At 45.1% G+C, this 19661-nt stretch overlaps 2 protein-coding genes across 2 annotated transcripts in view; both read right to left on the reverse strand.

Annotated features, from left to right (window-relative positions):
- The window catches only part of ATP6V0D1 (ATPase H+ transporting V0 subunit d1), a 108098-nt gene extending 95186 nt beyond the window's left edge, over positions 1–12912 (reverse strand). The window contains 1 exon segment of the mRNA XM_043985859.1: positions 12636–12912. Coding sequence (XP_043841794.1) covers positions 12636–12768 — 133 coding nt within the window. The 5' untranslated portion in view covers positions 12769–12912.
- A 1297-nt stretch (positions 12913–14209) lies between these two features.
- LOC122743685 (agouti related neuropeptide) lies at positions 14210–16714 on the reverse strand. Its single transcript, XM_043988797.1, has 4 exons — positions 16660–16714; positions 16174–16351; positions 15609–15697; positions 14210–14690 (listed from the first exon to the last, which is right to left on the reverse strand). Exons 2-4 carry the CDS (start codon positions 16346–16348, stop codon positions 14511–14513), a joined length of 444 nt encoding a protein of 147 aa, XP_043844732.1. The 5' UTR covers positions 16349–16351; positions 16660–16714; the 3' UTR covers positions 14210–14510.
- Between the last annotated feature and the right edge of the window lie 2947 nt (positions 16715–19661).

Raw genomic sequence — 19661 nt, forward strand, 5'->3', positions numbered from 1 at the left:
AAATATCTTATTTGATCCTCACAACCTTCTGAGGCAGGTGCTATTATTAAGCCCATTTCACAGCTGAGGAAACTGAGGCCAACACAGGCACCAAGGACCACACAGCTGGTAAATGTCTGGAGCCATATTTAAACTCAGGTCTTCCTGTGGATCTAGTGTACTATTCACTGTGCCACCAGCTGCCTCTACCGGTGATGTGTCTATCCAAAATCAGCTTGGTTAATTCTAGAGAGCAGTTCGGAATGATGCTCAAAGGGCTATAGAACTGTGCATGCCTTTTCATCCAGCAACACTACTGCTGGGTTTATATCCCAAAGACATCCCCAAAAAAGAGCAAAAAATCTAATTGTACAAAAATAATTTCTAGCAGCTCTTTTGTGGTGGCTAAGAACTGGAAATCAAAGGAATGCCCATCGATTGGGGAATGGCTAAACAAGCTGTGGAATATGATGGTGATGGAATATTATTGTGCTATAAGAAATGACAAGCAGGATGACTTTGGAAAGGCCTGGAAAGACAAGTATGAAATGATGTATTGTGAAGTGAGCAGAACCAAGAGAACTTTGTACACAGAGACAGCGATATTGTTTGATGAAGAACTGTGAATGCCTTGACTGTTCTCAATAATACAATGATCTAAGACAACCCCAAAGGACTATTGAAGAAACATACTATCCACCTCCAAAGAAAGAACTGATATTAATGGAACAGACTGAAGCATGCTATTTTTCACTTTCTTTCATTTTTTTCCTTTTAATTAAGTTTTCTTGTACAAAATGACTAATATGGTAATGTTTTACATAATCATACATGTACAACCTGTATCTGATTGTTTGATGCCTCAAGGAGGGGGGAGGGGAGGAAAGAGGGATAAAAATTAGAACCCAAAACTATAAATAAAAATGTCTATTATTTTTTAGTCAGACTTTTTTTTTAATGGCAATGGGGGTTAAGTGACTTGCCCAGGGTCACACAGCTAGTTAAGAATTAGGAGCAGCTAGGTTGTGCAGTAGATAATGCACCGGCCCTGGATTCAGGAGGACCTGAGTTCAAATCTGGCCTCAGACACCAGACACTTACTGGCTGTGTGACCCTGGGCAGTCACTTAACCCTCATTTTCCCACCAAAAAAAAAATTGTCAGAATTGTTATGAGAAGTTCTCACCACCACCACTGCCACCCCACCACCACCCACCTGCTTGCGCCTGGGGATCCCTGGTTCATACTTTGAGAATCACCATGCTAGAGAAAGGAGGCTGGGTATGAAGTCTCTTTCTCTGACAGGCTGTGCTCTTATGGTAAACTAATACACTGGCATCAAACTGAGTACTTGTTTGGGATACAGGGATCAGTGAATTTGAGATTTAACTTTGTTTTCATTGGTCTGACTACCCCAGGGGTTTAGGGTCTGCTATCCTGCAGAAGGGACATGCAGGGGGTCAGCTAGGTGGCGCAGTGGATAAAGCACTGGCTCTGGATTCAGGAGGACCTGAGTTCAAATCCTGCCTCAGACACTTACTAGCTGTGTGACCCCGGGCAAGTCACTTAACCCTCATTGTCACAAAAAAAAGAAGGGTCCATCAATCTCCACCAACAACTACCATTTAGAGATCTTTAAAAAAATCTTCTACAGGACCATGGGACTGAGAGTTTGAGAGGTCCATCTAGGTAATCTAGACCAGACTCCTCACTGTATAGATGAGGAGGAAGCTGAGGCTCTGAGAGAGAGGCTTGGGCTTAGCCAGTTACACAGATAAGGATCTGAATGAATCCTCTGATTCCGAATCCAGGCACCTTCTACCACACTATGCTGCAAACTTCCACTGTTATTCAATGTATGGACTGCCTGGAAGAAATGGGATACTTTATCTCGATACTGGAAGGGTAACAGTTAACTCACAATTACATAGTACTTTGTAAATCTTATTAAAGTATTTTAGTCAGAACCACCCCTGTGGTGAACAGTGCAAGTAGTCACCTAATTATAGGTTTATGGAATGGAAAGGTCCCTTTAAAGGTTATCTAGTCTAAGATCTTTATTCTGTAAAGGAGAAAATAGATCAAAGGAAAGTGACTTACTCAAGGTCACATGAAAAATAAATGGTGCAACAAAGGAGCAAACCTAGGTCCTTTAATTCCAAGATCACTGTTCTTGCTTATCCCTATTTAAAAGATTTTAAAGAAACAGGCTGAAAGAAACTAAGTAACTAGCCCGGGATCATACAGCTAGTAAGTATCATAGCTGGGATTCTTAATGAGGTCTTCTGAAATGGCTTATTTTTTTTTTTTCAGCATATTATCAACTCATCAGCTCAAATAGCTCCAGTCTCCTGAGGATGGCACTATATTCGATCCCTAGAAGAAAGTCAGATTTGATACCACACGAGTGAATGTTTATTGAAAAAGAGTGCAACGGGGCAGCTAGGTGGCGCAGTGGATAGAGCACCGGCCCTGGAGTCAGGAGTACCTGAGTTCAAATCTGGCCTCAGACACTTAACACTTACTAGCTGTGTGACCCTGGGCAAGTCACTTAACCCCAATTGCCTCACTAAAAAAGAAAAAAAGAAAAAGAGTGCAACATGGGGGCAGCTAGGTGGAGTAGGGGGCAGCTAGGTGGCACAATGGATAGAGCATCAGCCCTGGATTCAGGAGGACCTGAGTTCAAATCCAGCCTCAGACACTTAACACTTACTAGCTGTGTGACCCTGGGCAAGTCACTTAACCCCAATTGCCTCACCAAAATTAAAAAAAGAAAAAAAGAAAAAGAGCACCAAAATCACTAACCAAAAGAAAGGCTTTTCTAAAGCATTTTGCTAGATGACATCAACAAAAAAGTACTAATCAGGGGGCATGGGGCTGTAAACCCAAAAAGAAATTAAGCCCCCAAATTTAGAAAACAAGATGACTAAGACAAAATTTCAGATAGTTAACTGCTGATCTAATGAAGAAACCAGCTACAAATGCTAAGAAAAATCCACCCACCATGAAGGGAATTCATAAAGAACCTCTCTCACTTGCTCCTCAATTCAATCTCAATCAGCCTGAAGCAAGTTTCTTAAACTATCAGGTACCTCTCTGCCCAATATTAAAAAGGGGGGAAGGGGACAAACATTTGTTAAAACCCATATATCTCCATGGTTGTGAAAACTAAACTTGACTTTTAAAACTGCATGTGATAGGCACCATACTCCATCAGAGAGGACCTTTTTCTCCATTCTGTGAGTCTCCAGATAACAGTGATCATTACACAAAATCATGGAATTATAGAAAGGGCTGTGAATATCATATAGTCCAATTACCCCTTACAGCAAACTGAGGCATGGGGAATGGTTTAGCATCATGATAGCAAGAGGAAAAACTATACATATGTGTGAGAAAGAGATGTGGCTATTCAATTTTGGGAAAGGGAACTATAATTTGATGTTGATAATAAGGGAAAAATGAAAGGGAGTAGTAAAATATGAATAATCCAGCTTGGGAGAATATTTTAAAAAACAAAACAAAACACTTTTTTGGCAGCCCAGGGAAGATATGATCTAATAATCAAGAAGAGCAAGCACCTGAAGAAAATCCTAGTATGATTAATAAGCCAAATCAGAAGTGACTACAAGAAACGGGGCAACTTTCATCAAAAGGAAACCTTCCCTAAGTAAGAAGAACATGCCAAAGCATGGCAGGTCTGGTGAGGACTCGAAATTAAAAGGGTCAAAAAGAAATCTGAGAGGTGCCTTGCAAAAACTCCAAAGTCAACAATAAGAGTTAACAATAACATAATGAAATAACAAATGAAAGGAAGTCAGCCAAAGAATGAGTAGGTCCTCTTCATTAGAGGACAGAGGGAGAGTTTGGTGATGCTATATCAATTATGCAAGGGAGAATTAGGGTTTCTTTGTCAGAGCAGGGGCTTGGATGATGAGAGTTTTAAGAAGCTGGGCAAAGGGAAGCCTTTGGCAAGCTTTTGGCTAAGATAGGAAACTGGGACATTAAAATAGAGAGCCGGGAGTGCAGAAGTTATGAAGACTGGGGACAGGGCAAACAAGAGTTGCTGGTCTCTCTCACTTTTAGTCTCTCTTCTCTTTTTCCTCCTTCTTGCCTTTCTAGCTCCTAGATGTTCCTGTATCTCCACTCCACTCCTCTAATGGATGTCTCTCCCTGGACCAACTATAATTTGGAACAGAAAAACACTTTGAGTATAGATAATCTGTTCTCACTCTATACACTCCATCTTACCTCCCATTCCTTCCTATTCAACCAGGTCAGTTTCCTCACAGACCATGTTAATTTCTGTCTTGGCCTTGGCTCCCAATGAGGATAACATCCTCTTTGCTTCCTATCCAAATACTACCCATTCTTCAAGGACCAGCTTTAGTATGACCTCCCACATCTTTTCAACTTTCTCCAGCAATCATCCTGTCTCTCTGTGTTTTCAGTCTTTCCTCTCAACTGGCTCCTTCCTATACTTAATTTGTGCACATATCACATTTTCCTCCCAGTAGACTTCAAATTCTTAAGGTCAAAAAATGTGTACTTTCCCCTCCATCATTGCCTATTACAGGATAGGGCTTTTGCAGAAAGTAGACATTTAATAAACAATTGTTTTCATCGAATAGACTGGTTAATGAAACATTTTGTTTCCTGTTAAAGTGGGTGAGATGTCATATACCATAATAAGTTCCAAATAGATATTCAACCTAAAATTTAAAGATCATATCAGAAATAACTTAGAGGAAAATGGAAGGAGGTTGTTTTTATAATTACCACTAGGGAGAGAACTGTTAATCAGCCAAGGAAATGATCACAAAAGATAAAACTAACAATTTTGATTATATAAAATTTAAAAGTCTTAGGGCAAACAAAATAAATGTAGAGTAAAAAAAGCTATGCAGGAAAATATCTTTGCATTAAATAGATCTCTGATAAAAATCTGATAATCAAGATATATAGGAAGTGACGAATAAATAATGTAGTTGTTGCAAATAGATCAAAGTATACAAACAGTTTTCAAAAAAGAAATTCAAACTATCAGCCTTGGGAAAAAATATTCAAATATCTAACCAGAGAAATACAAAATACAACAACTCTATGGTTCATTTCACACCCATCAAGTTTCTAAGGATGATAAAAATCAGAAATAATCACTGTTAGAGAGAATGTGGAAATAGACTATTGGTAGAGGGGCCTGATAAGGCAGCTGGGTTGTGTAGTGGATAGAGTGCTGGGTCTGGCTGGAGTCAGGAGCTCCTGAGTTGAAATCTGGCCTCAGACACTCACTAGCTATGTGACCATGGGCAAGTCATTTCACCGTTTGCCTCAGTTTCCTCATCTGTTGAATGAGTTGGAGAAGGAAATGGCAAGCCACACCAGTATTGTTACCAAGAAAACCCCAAACAGGGTCATGAGGAGCCAGACACAACTGAACAAGAGCTTCTAAATCTAATCCTTGTAGAAAATTATTTGGACTTATGGGAGAAAAGTCATTACACTGTTCATTCTTTATATCCCACTAAAGTTACTACTAGATAGATATAAACCCCCAAAGAGGTGAAGAAAGAAAAAAAGGTCTAAAACCTACCAAAATATTCACAGTAGCACTTTTTATAATAATCAAAAATTGGAAACAAATATTGTGGCATAGGAAGAGAATATTATGTTTATGAAATAGGATTTCAAAGAAGATGGAACATGAAGAATTCTGAGAAACATGGGAAGACTTATATGTACTGATACAGAGTGAAGGGAGCAGAACCAGCAGAAAAATACCCACAAGAACTACAGTAGTAGAAATATAAAACAACACTATGAGGAAGCTGAATTTAGATTTTAACTGCAATGATTAATCACGGTCCTGGAGAATAGATGAGGAAATATACTTCTTCCCCTCAGTAGAAATATGAGGAACTACAGGTGCAAAATACTGAATTCAATGTCTGAGAAAGTTGCTCTGTTGTTCACTTTTGCTGTTTTTATTTGTTACAAATGAGGATTGGATTGAGAAATAACAATGGGGCAAAAGTTAAAAGGAATGAATCAAACTTAACAAAAAATGAAAAGACCCGAAAAGGGTGGCAAGTTATGTTTCTTTAATCGTACACACTAAATTAGATGAAGGCCACAAACAAAAAACAACTTAATTGAGGCAATATGGTACAGTGGACTAGGAGTCAAAGGGTCAAATCCTGATTTAGCCTTTTATAATCTCTGTGGCCTTGGGCAACAAAATTCCCCCCTCTACGAATCAGTTTTCTCTCTTGTAAAATAAGAGCACTGAATTAGATAACCTCTATACCTTATGCCTATGGTTTGGTTTTTTCATTTTGTTTTATTTTATTCTTCCCGTAGGTCTATAGACTTTCACAGGAGGGAGAAAAGGTGCCTTGCCCTTGGATTATAAACTACTGCTATGACCACCTTTCTTCACACCTGAATGGAGACAGCCCAGTACCCTGAACCCAAGAACCCTGGGAAAAGCGGCATGCTACCCCCTCCTCTTCCCCTCTCCCGAAACTATTGGCCCTGCTTCTGGCTAAGCCCCTGCAGCTAACAACCAAAGAAGAGCCCAGCCATCCCCAGCAGCTGCAAACTGCTACCTATGAAGCAAGGAAGCAGCTGAAGCAGCAAAGTAGCCTGGGGAAAAGACAAAAAGGCAGCAGGTGCCAAGGCGTATCAAATCAGTGCTATCACCCTGACCATCAGCTTCCTTCAGACCCCACTGAAGAAGGACTGGGACCCTGAATACAAGAGACCTGAGAACAGTATTGCTCACAGATGACCAGCCCTGGGTCCTACAGGTACAGTGAAGAGATCAATCACATTGAAGAAGGGGCCCATCTTCTTTGCCCCAACCACACCAACCAATGACCAACTGCCATTCATGGGAATGTTAAGACCAAGATCTTAGGGAATGCCAAGATCCCCCAGATCACGGATTCAGCTTCTAGCCAAATCTCCCAGAGGTCATTATTCTAGGAGGCAAATCCTGTAGAGACAATACCTAAAAACTTGTTTCTGCAGCTGGAGCATACCACACTTCCTTAGCAACCTCAGCTGATGACCTGGAAGAGACAATTCTAGCCAACAAAGTCCTTAGCATTGTCAAATGGTTCAACATCAGAAACAGACGTGATTTTTATTTGTGGAAATTACATTAAAGAAGAGGTTTTACCATCTGCTCTGCTGCTGTGCCCTGAGGACCACACAGCCTTCCCACCTGACTTGTAGTTGATACCTCTTGTATGGTTTTTTTTGTATTGGAATGAGATCTTTGAGCAGGTTTTACTATCTCTGCTCTTCTATTTGTAGCATAGTAAGTGCTTAATAAATGGTGTGTTTTTTTTCAGTCATTCACAAGGAATCTTCCCAGAATTGATCCATTTTATGATTTGGAGATATATGACTGGGGATAATTTTTTTTAAGTAGCCAACAGAGAACAAAATTCACCATAAAGCTGTAAACTTATGCTGTGGGACCTTGGATAAAATCACCTCCCTTCTCTGTGAAATGAAGGAACTAGACAAAGCAGTCCCTAAATTGCTTTTTTACTGTAAAATGATGTAACGATTATGACAATGTATCATTTCAACATATCTCTTCCTTATTTCAAAAAAGTATAAGCAGAAAGGGGATAGTCAGCAAAAAGTCTAGAAGAGGAAAAGAAACAACTGAATGGGAAACAAAAATTATGGACTCATTGACTGTTAGGGCTGGACAGACTCTGAGAGACTGTCTAGTTGGACCCCTTTATTTTATAGATGAAGAAACTCAATCCCGGAGAGATTGTGACTGTATCCTACAGTGCCAAAGAGAGAAGTCCCTGTGACTGGGCAACAAATACCCCACCCAGTCAGACTGGTATGTTACCCCTGTAGTGGAGGAGAGTGACTTGTCAACTTGATGGAAAGAACCCTTTAGACTACCCCACTCTTTTTTTTTTTTTCTTTTTTGGTGAGGCAATTGGGGTTAAGTGACTTGCCCAGGGTCACACAGCTAGTGTCAAGTGTCTGAGGCTGGATTTGAACTCTGGTACTCCTGAATCCAGAGAGAGTGCTTTATCCACTGCACCACCTAGCTGCCCCCTACCCCACTCTTTTTACCCCAGTTACTAATTAATTAGTTACAGCTACTAATGATTAGATTCTCCTATACTTCAAAGGGGATAACCAGAATGTCAGGGAGATATGTATCTCATAACATCATTGAAGAAACTCTGTTGGTAGCAACCTTCCTGCACTATGCACAAATTGTGTATCATGCGCAGCAAGGTGGCACAATGGATAGAGTGCTGGGTGTGGAGTTGGGAAGACTCATCTTCCTAAATTTAAATCCAGTCTCAGATACTTCCTAGCTGTGTGACCCTATACAAGTCACTTAACCTTGCTTGCCTCAGTTTCTTCATCTATAAAATGAGCTGGAGAAGGAAACGGCAATCTACTCCAGTATCTCTGGAGTATGTCTCATACTACTTCCTCTAAACACACTCTAAGGTCTGGCCAAAATGGACTGTTCTCAGTTCTTGGAGCACAACTCAGGAAACTCTTTCTCTGTTCATGTCAGAAACATTCTCAACCTAGATCAACTGCCATGTCTTCCTTGTGACCTCTCCTGACCCCCATCAGCAATGATCCTTCCCCCACTTTCCCCTCTAATACAGTACTCTGGACGTAATTTTGTGCCTTTAGCAAAATCCTCCACACCCAGGCTGTTTTTGCTTAAAGGAACTCTGTCTATGGCAAATTTCAGATGTGAGTCTTTTTCAAATGTATTCATAAATCATTAGTGCCTAAAGGGACCTTAGAGATCACAGAGTCCAATCTCTTCATTTTATTGATGAAAAAACGGAGGATCAGAAAGAGGAAGTGATTTATTTGTTCCACGCTATGTAATAAAACTACCTCTAGGACCCAAGTCCAGCGCTTCATCCACAGCACTTGTGCTACTGAAGACATTGGAGCTAGAAGCTAAAGAGGAGAAAGATTCTAAAAGTGTTTATATCAATAAGCATTCAGTAAATACCTCACGTTTTCCAGTAGATAGATAAGTCTCCCTAACACTGGGTTATCAGCAGCTCTATCATTGCTGGAGGGTAAAGAAAACAGAGAAGAAAAAACTCTTAGCAGTCTTTGCTGTTGCTCAGCAATGATATGAGATTTGATGCAAGAGAAGGCTAGTAATAAAGAGTATGGGGGCAGCTAGGTGGCGCAGTGGATAAAGCACTGGTCTTGGATTCAGAAGGACCTGAGTTCAAATCCAGCCTCAGACACTTGACACATAACTAGCTGTGTGACCCTAGGCAAGTCACTTAACCCTCATTGCCCTGCAAAAACAAACAAAACAAAACAAAACAAAACAAGAGTATATCACTACAGCAGGATGATCTGTGGTAGGGAGGAGGGGAAAGGAAACCCTTTACCCCAACCAGGGGCAGAGAGAAAGGGCGCTAAAGTAAGTGGTTGTGGATCTAGAAGGAATGTTGCAGAGGCACAGAAGGGTCCATCTAGCTCAGCATGGTGGTGGCCACTGGGGATCTTTCACTAGGTCCAAAGATTCCTCCTGAATTACCGGTAGGTTACTGAGAATATGACAGCCCATTTATATAGTGATTTAATGTTTACAAAGCTTTGCAATAATTCTGTAAGGCAGATAGTACAACTATGGTCTCCATTTCACAGATAAGGAAACTAAGGCACGGAGATGTTAACTTCCCCACAGGAAGAGAGATCAGAGTTGGAACCATCTCCTGATTCCAAAGTCAGCTCTTTCCACCATACTACACTGCTGCCATTCAACAGTGCAAACATTTTGTTAAATATCTACAACAAACATTAAGTGCCTACTGTGTGCAAGGTACTATTCTAGACACTGAGGATTCAAAGATAGATCCAACTCCTGTCCCTAAGGATCTTTCATTATTCTAGGGGGAAATATATATATATACAGGTAAATACAAAGTAATTCAGGGATGGGAAAAATAAGAGGAGGAAAGGACTCATGCAGGATGTGGAATGTAAGTGGAGCTTTGTAGGGAACTAGAGGTACCAAGAGGTGGAGGCGTTCCCCAAGAAGGGAACGCGTTCCCAGCTTAGGGGATAGCCAGTGCAACAGTACCAAAGGTAAACAGAATGCACGTACAAGGAACAAACGGTACCAGCCTGGCCGGAAAAGTGTGTGAGGGGAAGCGATATGCTTTAAGCAAAGGGAGCCTGAAGCCACACTGTAAATGCCTTTGAATGCCAAACAAGAGAGATGGAATGGGGAGGGGGGGGGGCAGCTAGGTGGCGAAATGGATAGAGCACCGGCCCTGGAGTCAAGAGTACCTAAGTTCAAATCTGGCCTCAGACACTTAACACTTACTAGCTGTGTGACCCTGGGCAAGTCACTTAACCCCAATTGCCTCACTAAAAAACAAACAAACAAACAAACAAAAAAGAGAGAGATGGAATCTGGGAGATCTGAAAAGGGGCTGGATTGGGGGAGGAGAAGGGTCCAGGATGACCCGATGATTTGAGCCTCAGTAAATGACTGAAAAGATGTGAAAGACATTATGCTGGGTGCTGAGGACAATAGATCTTTGTTGAAAACAAGAATCAAACATGATGTAGTCCTTGTCTTCAAGAAGCTTGCATTCTACTGGGGAGTTACAGCAGGTATACAGATAAATAAATACAAAGGAATCAATCTGAAGAGGAAAAGAGAGAAGGAATTAAGTATTTACATAGTACCTATTATGTGGCAGGCACTGTGCTAAACACTATACAAATATTATCTCATTTAATCCTCACAACAACCTTGTAAAAGTAAGAGTTCTTATTAATCCAATTTTACAGGTGAGGAAACTAAGGCAAATAGAAAGGTTTAGTAAATTGCCTAGGGTCACACAGCTAGTAAGTGTCTGAGTTTGGATTTGAACTCAGATCTGCCTGACTCCCGGGCTAGTGCTCTAATTCACAGTGACACTGGGCTGCCCCTAAACTTAGGGAGTTAAGCTGTTACTGTAAGAACCTTAAGAAATAAGGGAAACAGAAAAGACTTCCTGTAAGAAGTGACAACTGAGATGAACCCTGAGGGAAATCAAGGATTTTGAGGTAAAGGTGAGAAAGCAGTAAATTTCAGGCATGAGAGAGAGACTGCCTGTGCAAAAGTACAGAAATGGGAGATGGAATGCCTAGCTCAGGGAACAATCATGGGTACCTGGTTTGGCTGGAACAGGAACATTCCTCTGTGTGTGTGTGTGTGTGTGTGTGTGTGTACGTACTTGAAAATGTTTGTTCACTTTGTGGTTCATCAAGCAGTCTTTTTAAAAAGAGATCTTGATGAAAAGGACTCCAGAAATGGAAAATCCCATGGTAAGTAAAGGCAAAAATACTCTGTGCCCACCTTACCTCCAATCTTATTTAGATAAAATCAAATCAATAGTTAGAAGACAAAGTAGAAAAGAAATCACAAAATAATCCACCTTGGAGGTGAGGAGGTGAGAGGAAAGGGGAGAGGCAGATTCATTCACGTGTATTGGCAATGGGTTCAGTTATGGAAATTACTTGCATATGTGCCTGAAGGTCTTTATTTTTTTTAATTTTTTACAATTTTAGCACCAGCAGACAGCAGCCTCCCCCTCCCAGCAACCCACTCCAGAAACTCTGATGTAACCTAGGGAGTGTCTACACACACACACACACACACACACACACACACACACACACGGAGAGCCACACATGCGCCTCAAGTATTAATACACTCTAAGGACTATCTTTAATATTCGCCCTTTGAAGGAATCCCCAAGTGTTCGACTTACAGTCTTACATGTTCCAGGGGTTTCGATGGCCAAGTCAGTCTTCCCGCAACAAACCCCAACGGGGCTCATATCTTTCGCGCGGTATGATGCCACAACACAGACCCATTCCTTGCAAACTCCTCCCACTTCCCGTCCCTCCCACTCCCGTGCTGGACAGCGGCCTCCCAGCTAAGGTGCCACATAGTCCTAGGTTTATCTATGGGAGGAGGGCCGTTTGTTATTAAGATTACACAGACCGGAGAAGGCGAGGGTTTGGGAAACTCAAGAGAACGGATGGAGGGGGAAGATGCCACGACCAGCCCCGCTCGAAGAAACTCTGTTCTACCTGCTGGGCAGAGCTGGCTGGAGGAAGAGGAGGAGGAGAAGGAGGAAGGAAGCTGCCAAGACGAGAAGGGCGAGACAGGGCAGATGTAGCAATAAGGAATCCGAGCGGGCAGCTGAGAGAGCCCCAGCTCTATTCACATTCCCACCCTTGCCTCTCTAGTCCAGGGGCGCAGCTCGATAAGCAGTGGTCCCCCCTCTCCTCCATGACCTTCCAGGTCTCCCCACGACCCCCCCCCTCCGCACTCCAGCCGAGCCCTTTGAACCTTGTGCTCTCCACTGAGGCCTCGGTTGCCCCTCGGCTCTCGTCGGCGCCTCCTCTTCTTCCCTGACCCGACTCCCTTTAGCCCCCGAGCGGAGAGTGGACAACTAGGCCTGGGCTCCGTGCGAGGCCGAGCCTGGCCGGGGGACCCCGCAGTGTGCCTCGCGGGCCCGGCTCATGGCCGGGCGGCGAAGCCTCGCCTTCCCTCCTCCTTCCCCGCGGCGGGCCCAACCTCGCGCTCCCCCGGGCCGGGCGGGCCTCGCTCACCCTCGAGCGTCTCGCACTGCACCAGGTTGACGTAATCCGACTGGCTCAGCACCCCGGCCTTGAGGCCCCGGACCAAGCCCTCCAAGTAGCCATTGTCCACGTTGAAGTAGAGCTCGGGGAAAGCCGACATCATGGCAGCGGCGGTGGCTGTGGAGACTCCCGGAGTTTAAAGGGGGAACTACGGTCGAACCGGAACCGGGCCGGGTATGTGATCCCGCCCCCACGGATCAGGTGATGCGTCGCCAGGGAGGCGGCACTGACAGCTGAGTCAGATGACAACCCCCTCCGCCTCTATCACATGACCAGGGAAGGCGGAGCGGCCCACCGGGAGGAGAACTATTGGTTTAACCCTATGCCCGGCTTCACTGGAAACACTGCGCGTGCGCGGGATGAATCCCTCATTGCGCGTGCGTAGGCTAGAGCCCTAATTCCCTGCGGGAGATAAGAGGTATTGAGCTTCAGAAGGTGATTGCGCCGGGGCGACGGAGTTTTCAGCCGAGCGATCTGCGGGTCTCCTCCTCCCCAGGCGCTGTCTGTAAAAGGAGTGTTGTCGCCTCCCCTGCTTCCCAGGATGTGTGGGGAGGGGCGCGAATTAAATTAATTCTCTTCCCCCACGCTCCATTCCCCCCAACCTGGAGGGAGCGAGAAAGGCCTCCTAGAATAGTGGAAAGATCGCGGTACCGGCCATTAAGAAACCTGACTTCTAAGTCCTTCGCTACCAATTACTAGCTGTGCGGTCCTGGGCAAGACCCCTCCCCTCTTTGAGCCTCAGGGTCCTCAGCTGTAAAATGGGAGGGCGGGACCAGAAAGATGTTCCTTCTAGCTCTGCCTTTCTTAAGGCTCCTCGCCAGTTGCGACCTTCGAAGGTCCAACTCTGCTCCGATATTGATTCTGTGGGGAAAGGTCACTTGTCTCTATAAAATTTTACTAATAATCCTCCCCCCCCCAAAAAAAAAGACACACATAGCTGGGGAGTGTCTGAATCGGTATTTGAACAAACGTTTTGCCGATTCTCAATTCCTGCGTTCACCCAGCTGCAACCAGCGGAATAACCACTTCTTGTCAAGGATGTGGACGAGATTAGGAGTTTGATTAGATAGCTTCTGAGGCCCCTTCCAAATCTGTAATCAATTAGTTTCTACAGGCCAGGGATCAATGCTGTTATCTCCCACTGCATGACTGAAGACTCTTAAATACTTAGAAATACTCTTCTAGTGCTGGGAAAAGGAAGGCCATTGATGTTGATGTGCTGAGATTGTAGGAGAAATGAGGTAGGTGGGTAAAGAGCCCCACTGTGCAGTGAGGGAAACGACTAGAGGAAAGAGATCAATGGTGCAACAGAAAGGACTCAACTTGAGCTTGGAGTCGAATAAACGTGGGTTCGAATATCACCCAACTGGCCAACTAAACTGACCTGAACCTTATCTTTCCTATTTGTAAAATAGAGATAAGTGTACTACCTATCCTTCCCAAAGGCGTTTTTGTTTTTTGGTGGAGTGTTTTGGAAACCTTAAAGCTCTGTGGAAATTAGTAGTTGTTATTGGTTAAATCAGAAGTGTTGTGCGCTGGCAGAAGCATGGATAGATAAGGTGTGTGGACAGGACCGGTTTCAAGGTTGCCCCGGGCGGATTTAGTGCCATCTACCCATCACCAATCCTGTTTGCCAACCACGAAAGCTCAGGTCAGTGCCCTGCCCTTGCTGTCAGAATTCCAGAACTACCCAGCCCTGAACCCAGTCAAAGTTTGCTCCTTTTTTGACCAGGGCTCCTGCACCCTGGAGTAAGGAAAAATCTCGTAGTTTCCAGCTTTGCTCTCGGGAGCCTTTATTGATGCCTCTACACATCCGGCCTCCCGCTGCCCCTCAGCCTCGCCCAACTAATTGCGGCTACAAGGGTAGTTGGTGCTGATCTTGCGGCAGTAGCAGAAGGCGTTAAAGAAGCGACAGTAGCAGGTGGCGCACGGGTCGCAGCAGGGGACCTGGTGACCTAGGCAGGACTCAAGGAGGCGAACACAGCGGCGGGGGGAGCGCTCTTCGCGGCCCATCTGGCCGGGCATCTGCAAAGGACGGAGAAGGGGGAGAGTTCTGAGGTTCATGATCCCAAGCGCTGCCCTCAAGTCCCCAGAGGGTGCCCATGGCCACCACAGTCACCCCTTGTGCAAGTCTCCTCAAATTTCGAGAAGAGGAGGAAAAAAAGGGAGACCCCAGGATTTCTAGATTTATCATGATGAGATTTAGAACTGGAAGGGACCTCGCCTAGTTCAAAACTTCCTCCCTGGTTTCACAAGCGGGAAAACACCCAGGGAGGGTGATTTACCGAAGGCAACACTGCCTGTAAATTTCAAATAGATGACAACCCGGGAAGACCTCTGACTGTATTATATCTGAAAACAGTGGGGTGGTAGCGATCCTTGGTTTAGCTCTAAAATGCTGAGATTCTAGGACAGGGGCTGCTGGGACATGAAACATCCCTATTCTCCCCCTGGACCGCCGCCAACCTTTTCCCTTTGCGGAAATCGTGGCTCTGCTAAGTAAGAGCTGATGTTTGGGAGAACTTTTAAAATGTACAAAACACTTCACCTGCATTATTTGTACCTTACAACAAAACTGTGAGGTGGGCACTACTGGCTACAATTCAATTCAGCAAGTATTATTAGGGACTTACTATGGGCTTACTAAATATGGGAGGAAGGATTTCAACCCAGGTCTCTCCTGACATCTTTTCCCAGTACATTGTATTTGCTCTTACTAAGTGTGTGAACTTAGGTAAGGTGTTTGATCTCTCTGAGCCTTCGTCTCCTCACCTGTCAAGAAGAGGGGCTAGATCTAGACTGTCTCTAAGATCTCTTCCTATTCTAAGTCCTGTGACCTCAGGAGGAGAGAAAAGGAGGAGAGAGTGAAGAAACAAGTGTTTTCTCCCTTCTGCCAGGGGCTTACATCTTGTGACTTTCTCTCTTCCCTGAAGGGATACTTACCTCAGGTGCCAGAGCCTCAGTGTCTTGCATGAGGGAGTCTTCTGCCAGCTCCGATGCCATCTGCTCCAGTTCTGGCTGTATACCAGGGCCTGGCAGGTAGAGAAGAGGTGAAGGGAAGGCAACAGCCTACCTAGTCCAGCCCAGCCCAGCCTACTAGAGGATCCCTGGAGTAGGAAATTAGGCAAAATTTAGGGAGGATGAAAAGGAGTTTGGGGGGGGGGACACGGGGTCCAGCCCCAGGAGGAAATAGGGATTCATTCTAAAGGTGGGCTATAGTCCCTAATTCCACCGAATACTGGATCTAGAGGCAGAGGGGACCTGGGTTCAATTCCTGACTGTTCCACGTACTACCTATGTAGACTTGGACAAGTCTCATTTTCATTCTCTGTAAAATGATGAAGTTGGATTAAATGATTTTAGGGGTCTTTTCTAGCTTCTCAGGTGGCTGGATGACAACCTTGGGGGAAAGGGGAGGATTCCTAAATCTGCTGGCTGCCTCTGTGGACCTCTGGAGGCAATCCTTGGTCCCTTGGTTGGCCATAACTCCCCAGGTTTCAGTACTGACCTGAGAGTCCCCTCGAAGCAGCAGGGGCTGAGTGCAGGAGCCCAGGGTACAGAGCTTGACTTGACCTACTCAATCTGGAGCCGATGGCATCTGGGTATTGCTGAGTGGGCTGGGTACCCAGAGTGGTGGGAAATCCCTGCAGCATGGCCCAGCTCAGCAGCAAAGCATTCAACATGATCTAGGAAAATATGGAATCACCCTGTGCTGCAGGGGTGCCTAAGTCTCAAAGCTCTCAACGTATCCCCATTCTGTGGTATTTAGGTCCCCAGTACCCATCCCTCATCCCTGTGAGATTCACTTCATACTACTCCCCCTCCCCTGTCCCCTGACCCTTATCCCTGAGTGACAGTCTTCTCTCCTTGAAGACGTCACCACCCTTTCCCTACATAGGCTCCCCAGTAGCAATAATGGGGCTGGGGTCCCAAAGGCCACTCCCTCCCTCATGAAGAATTGAAGAGGCTCAAGCTGATGCCCAGGGGGTCTCACCGCCTATGAATATGTCCTTGTCCCTTTCCTTGTCCTTGGAGATATCCTCTGCCAGCTGCCCTCCCAGCGGCCCCCCTGTTTATATAGCCAGGCCCTAATGAAGAGGCAGGCCACATGACTGCTTGGTGGGGTGGGGGAGCGGGGAGGGGTAGGGTGTCATCCCTAAGCCAGAGAAACTGTCCCCTGAGGTCCCCGCCCTCTCCATCCCCAGCACTGGGGGTGGGGTGATGTCCTAAGGTAGTCAGTACAAGGGCTGGGGTCAGAGAGCTGCCCCCTTGGGAGTCTGAAGCGAAGGGGCCTCCCTCTGTCCTCCCCCTTCCCTGCTTTTTAAAGCCCCAAGTGTCCTGAACCGAGGATAAGGGTTCAGTCAACTTGGGGTTCAGGATGAAAAAGGGGGGTCTTGTTTCTCTGGACCACAGGACAGGGGGGAGGCTGAAAGGGGAAGCGGGGGCAGCAGGAAAAGGAGCAGGATAGAGGAGGAGGAGGGTCCATAGACGTGATTAGGAGTAACAAGGCAGGCAAGCAGCAAAGAGCTTTTTAATTTGTGGCCACAGAGCTATCCACCCACTCTGCAGTGGAGCTTTGTAATCAAGGCCCCGGGCAGCCTGTTCCACAACCTCCGCTTCCAGGAAAACAGAATGAGAGAAAACTGTTGTCCCACATCGGGAGAGAGAAAAACCTCGGAGGGAGGTGGGAGTTTGACGAAGCCCCGATTGTTTGCTGTGGAACACACCCCTCCACCACCGCGATCATTAAGCACTACCATGGCCCCCAGCCCCCAAACCAGGCAGCTTTTCCTGGAAGCTAAGGAAATGGAAATAGAACAGGACATGTCATTCAGAAGATTGAATGTCCTGGAGCTGAGGCCTGACAGCCTATTAAAAAGCTTTGAGGGCAGCCTGCCTCACGGTTGCTAATGGATCCTAACCATTTGTTCTTGGCCATACCTGATCCACTCAGATCTTGTGAAGGGAACTGGGGACCTAAGACCCTCCCAGCTTCTGAGATTGACCCCCTCACTCAGAGGTGTTTGGGATATAAAGGACCCCCAATACTGTCAAGAGAGTCTCTCTTGGTACACAGTTTATCCATTCATGAAATGGGACTAACGCCTAAGATAGTGGAGAGTCTGGGGCTATTTTTGGCCCCAAGAGAAATGCAAAAGGGAAATTGGGGAGTAGCATGAGTGGGGCTTATGAGGGTTTGGATGCTTTTTCTGAAGGTCCTGGGTTTTTTGGGACAGTCTCAATTTCAAATATTCAGTTCCATTATCTCCATGAAAATACTTCAGAAATACCATACTTCAGCAAATAGCAACTGAAAAATAATAACAATTATATGGGGACTGCTAGGTGGATGGAGCTCTGGGCTTGGAGTCAGAAAGACCAGAGTTCAAATTCTGCCTCATGAAACTTGCTAGCTGTGTGACCCTGGGCAAGTCACTTAACTTCTGGTTTGCTTCAGTTTTATTCATCTCTAAAATGGGAATAATCATAGCATTAAGCTTGTTGAAAGAATCAAATGAGATGATCATTATAAAGTGATTAGCACAGAGCCTGGCACATAGTAAGTGTTATATAAATATTAGCTATTATTATTAAGGGGGGGGGATTGGGGAGTTTTGGGAGATATTTCAGAGGCACCTCTCCAGGGAGAGCATGGACATTCCCACCAGCCCCTTGTGGAGAGGACATAGACAATTCCTGGTGGATTTTCAGTGACTCAGGCTGCCTTCAAAGATGATCAGCTTGCTGGGATTCTGAGGGATGAATTGTTATTGGATGTTATCCTCTCCTTTATAATGACCTCTAAAAGTGGCAGTGCATCACAACTGATAGAGAGGGTCCACCAGGCTTTGGAGTCGAGAAGGTAACCAGCAATTAATAACTTTCTGTGTACCAGGCACCATGACAACCTCTGAGGTTGCAAATAAAAGGAAAAAGAAAGGCATGCTCTGCCCTCAAGGAGTTTACCTTTTTTTCCCTTTTTTTTGTGGGGGCAATGAGGGTTAAGTGGTTTGCCCAGGGTCACACAGCTAGTGTCAAGTGTCTGAGACTGGATTTGAACTCAGGTCCTCCTGAATTCAAGGCTGGTACTTTATCCACTGTGCCACCTAGCTGCCCAGAATTTGCCTTCTAATCAAGAAAAAGGACACACAAAACCTAAAAAGCATGGCCAAGGAAGGGAATGAAGATTGGCTAGCCTTGGCCCCTCCCTGAAATGGAAGAATTTAGAGGAATTGACCCATGGAAGAACAGCGCTGGCACAGCAGAGGGATGGTCCAGACTGAGAAGGTCACAGGGAATAATACCTGTTCCAAGGTGAGACTACAGCTGAGACATGGTGGCTGCAGAGTCTAGAAGTCAGAAGTGGAATGGGGAGAAATGGAATGACTTGGATTGGAGAGGAGACTTAGATTTCAGTACTGCCTCTCATGTGTCTTCGAAGTGACGCTGGAGGGGCAGCTAAGTGGCACAGTGGATCAAGTACCAACCTTGAATTCAGGAGGACCTGAGTTCAAATCTGACCTCAGACTCTTGACATTTACTAGCTGTGTGACCCTGGGAAAGTCACTTAACCCCCATTGCCCTGCCAAAACAAAATGTAGTGACTCTGGAAAAGTCATAAAACTTGTTAGTGACACCCAGGCAACCTTTTGATACTTCAAGTGGCAAGTGTTTGAAGTCACAGAACAAAACTAAAAAACAAAAGAGACCTATGCTCAGTTTTCCACCTTTTTCTCCTCTTGCCCCTTTCTTGGTGGGCTATGCATGATTTATAGGGATAATCTGGCATGATATTTTAATTTGGGCTTGTGTACATAAAGCCTTTACCAGTACCCCATGCCTCTGCTGCTAGCACCTCCCACAATTAACTTGTGTTTATTTTGCATATATTCATGGACTGGCCAGTGAGGGCTCTGCATGTGTCTGCTTAGGAAATCGGATGATGACTTGGAATGGAGGGATTGGGCTCTCAGAAGGCCTCCCAGTCTCCAGAAC

The sequence above is a fragment of the Dromiciops gliroides genome, chromosome 2, assembly GCF_019393635.1.
Source record: "Dromiciops gliroides isolate mDroGli1 chromosome 2, mDroGli1.pri, whole genome shotgun sequence".
Classification (NCBI taxonomy): domain Eukaryota; kingdom Metazoa; phylum Chordata; class Mammalia; order Microbiotheria; family Microbiotheriidae; genus Dromiciops; species Dromiciops gliroides.

Coding starts and splice junctions, on each gene's coding strand:
- LOC122743685 (XM_043988797.1), bottom strand. CDS start 16,348: ATGTTGAATGCTTTGCTGCTGAGCTGGGCCATGCTGCAGGGATTTCCC. Junction 15,698..16,173: donor TGCTTCGAGGGGACTCTCAG/GTCAGTACTGAA, acceptor TCTACCTGCCAG/GCCCTGGTATACAGCCAGAA. Junction 14,691..15,608: donor CTGAGGCTCTGGCACCTGAG/GTAAGTATCCCT, acceptor CGTCCTTTGCAG/ATGCCCGGCCAGATGGGCCG.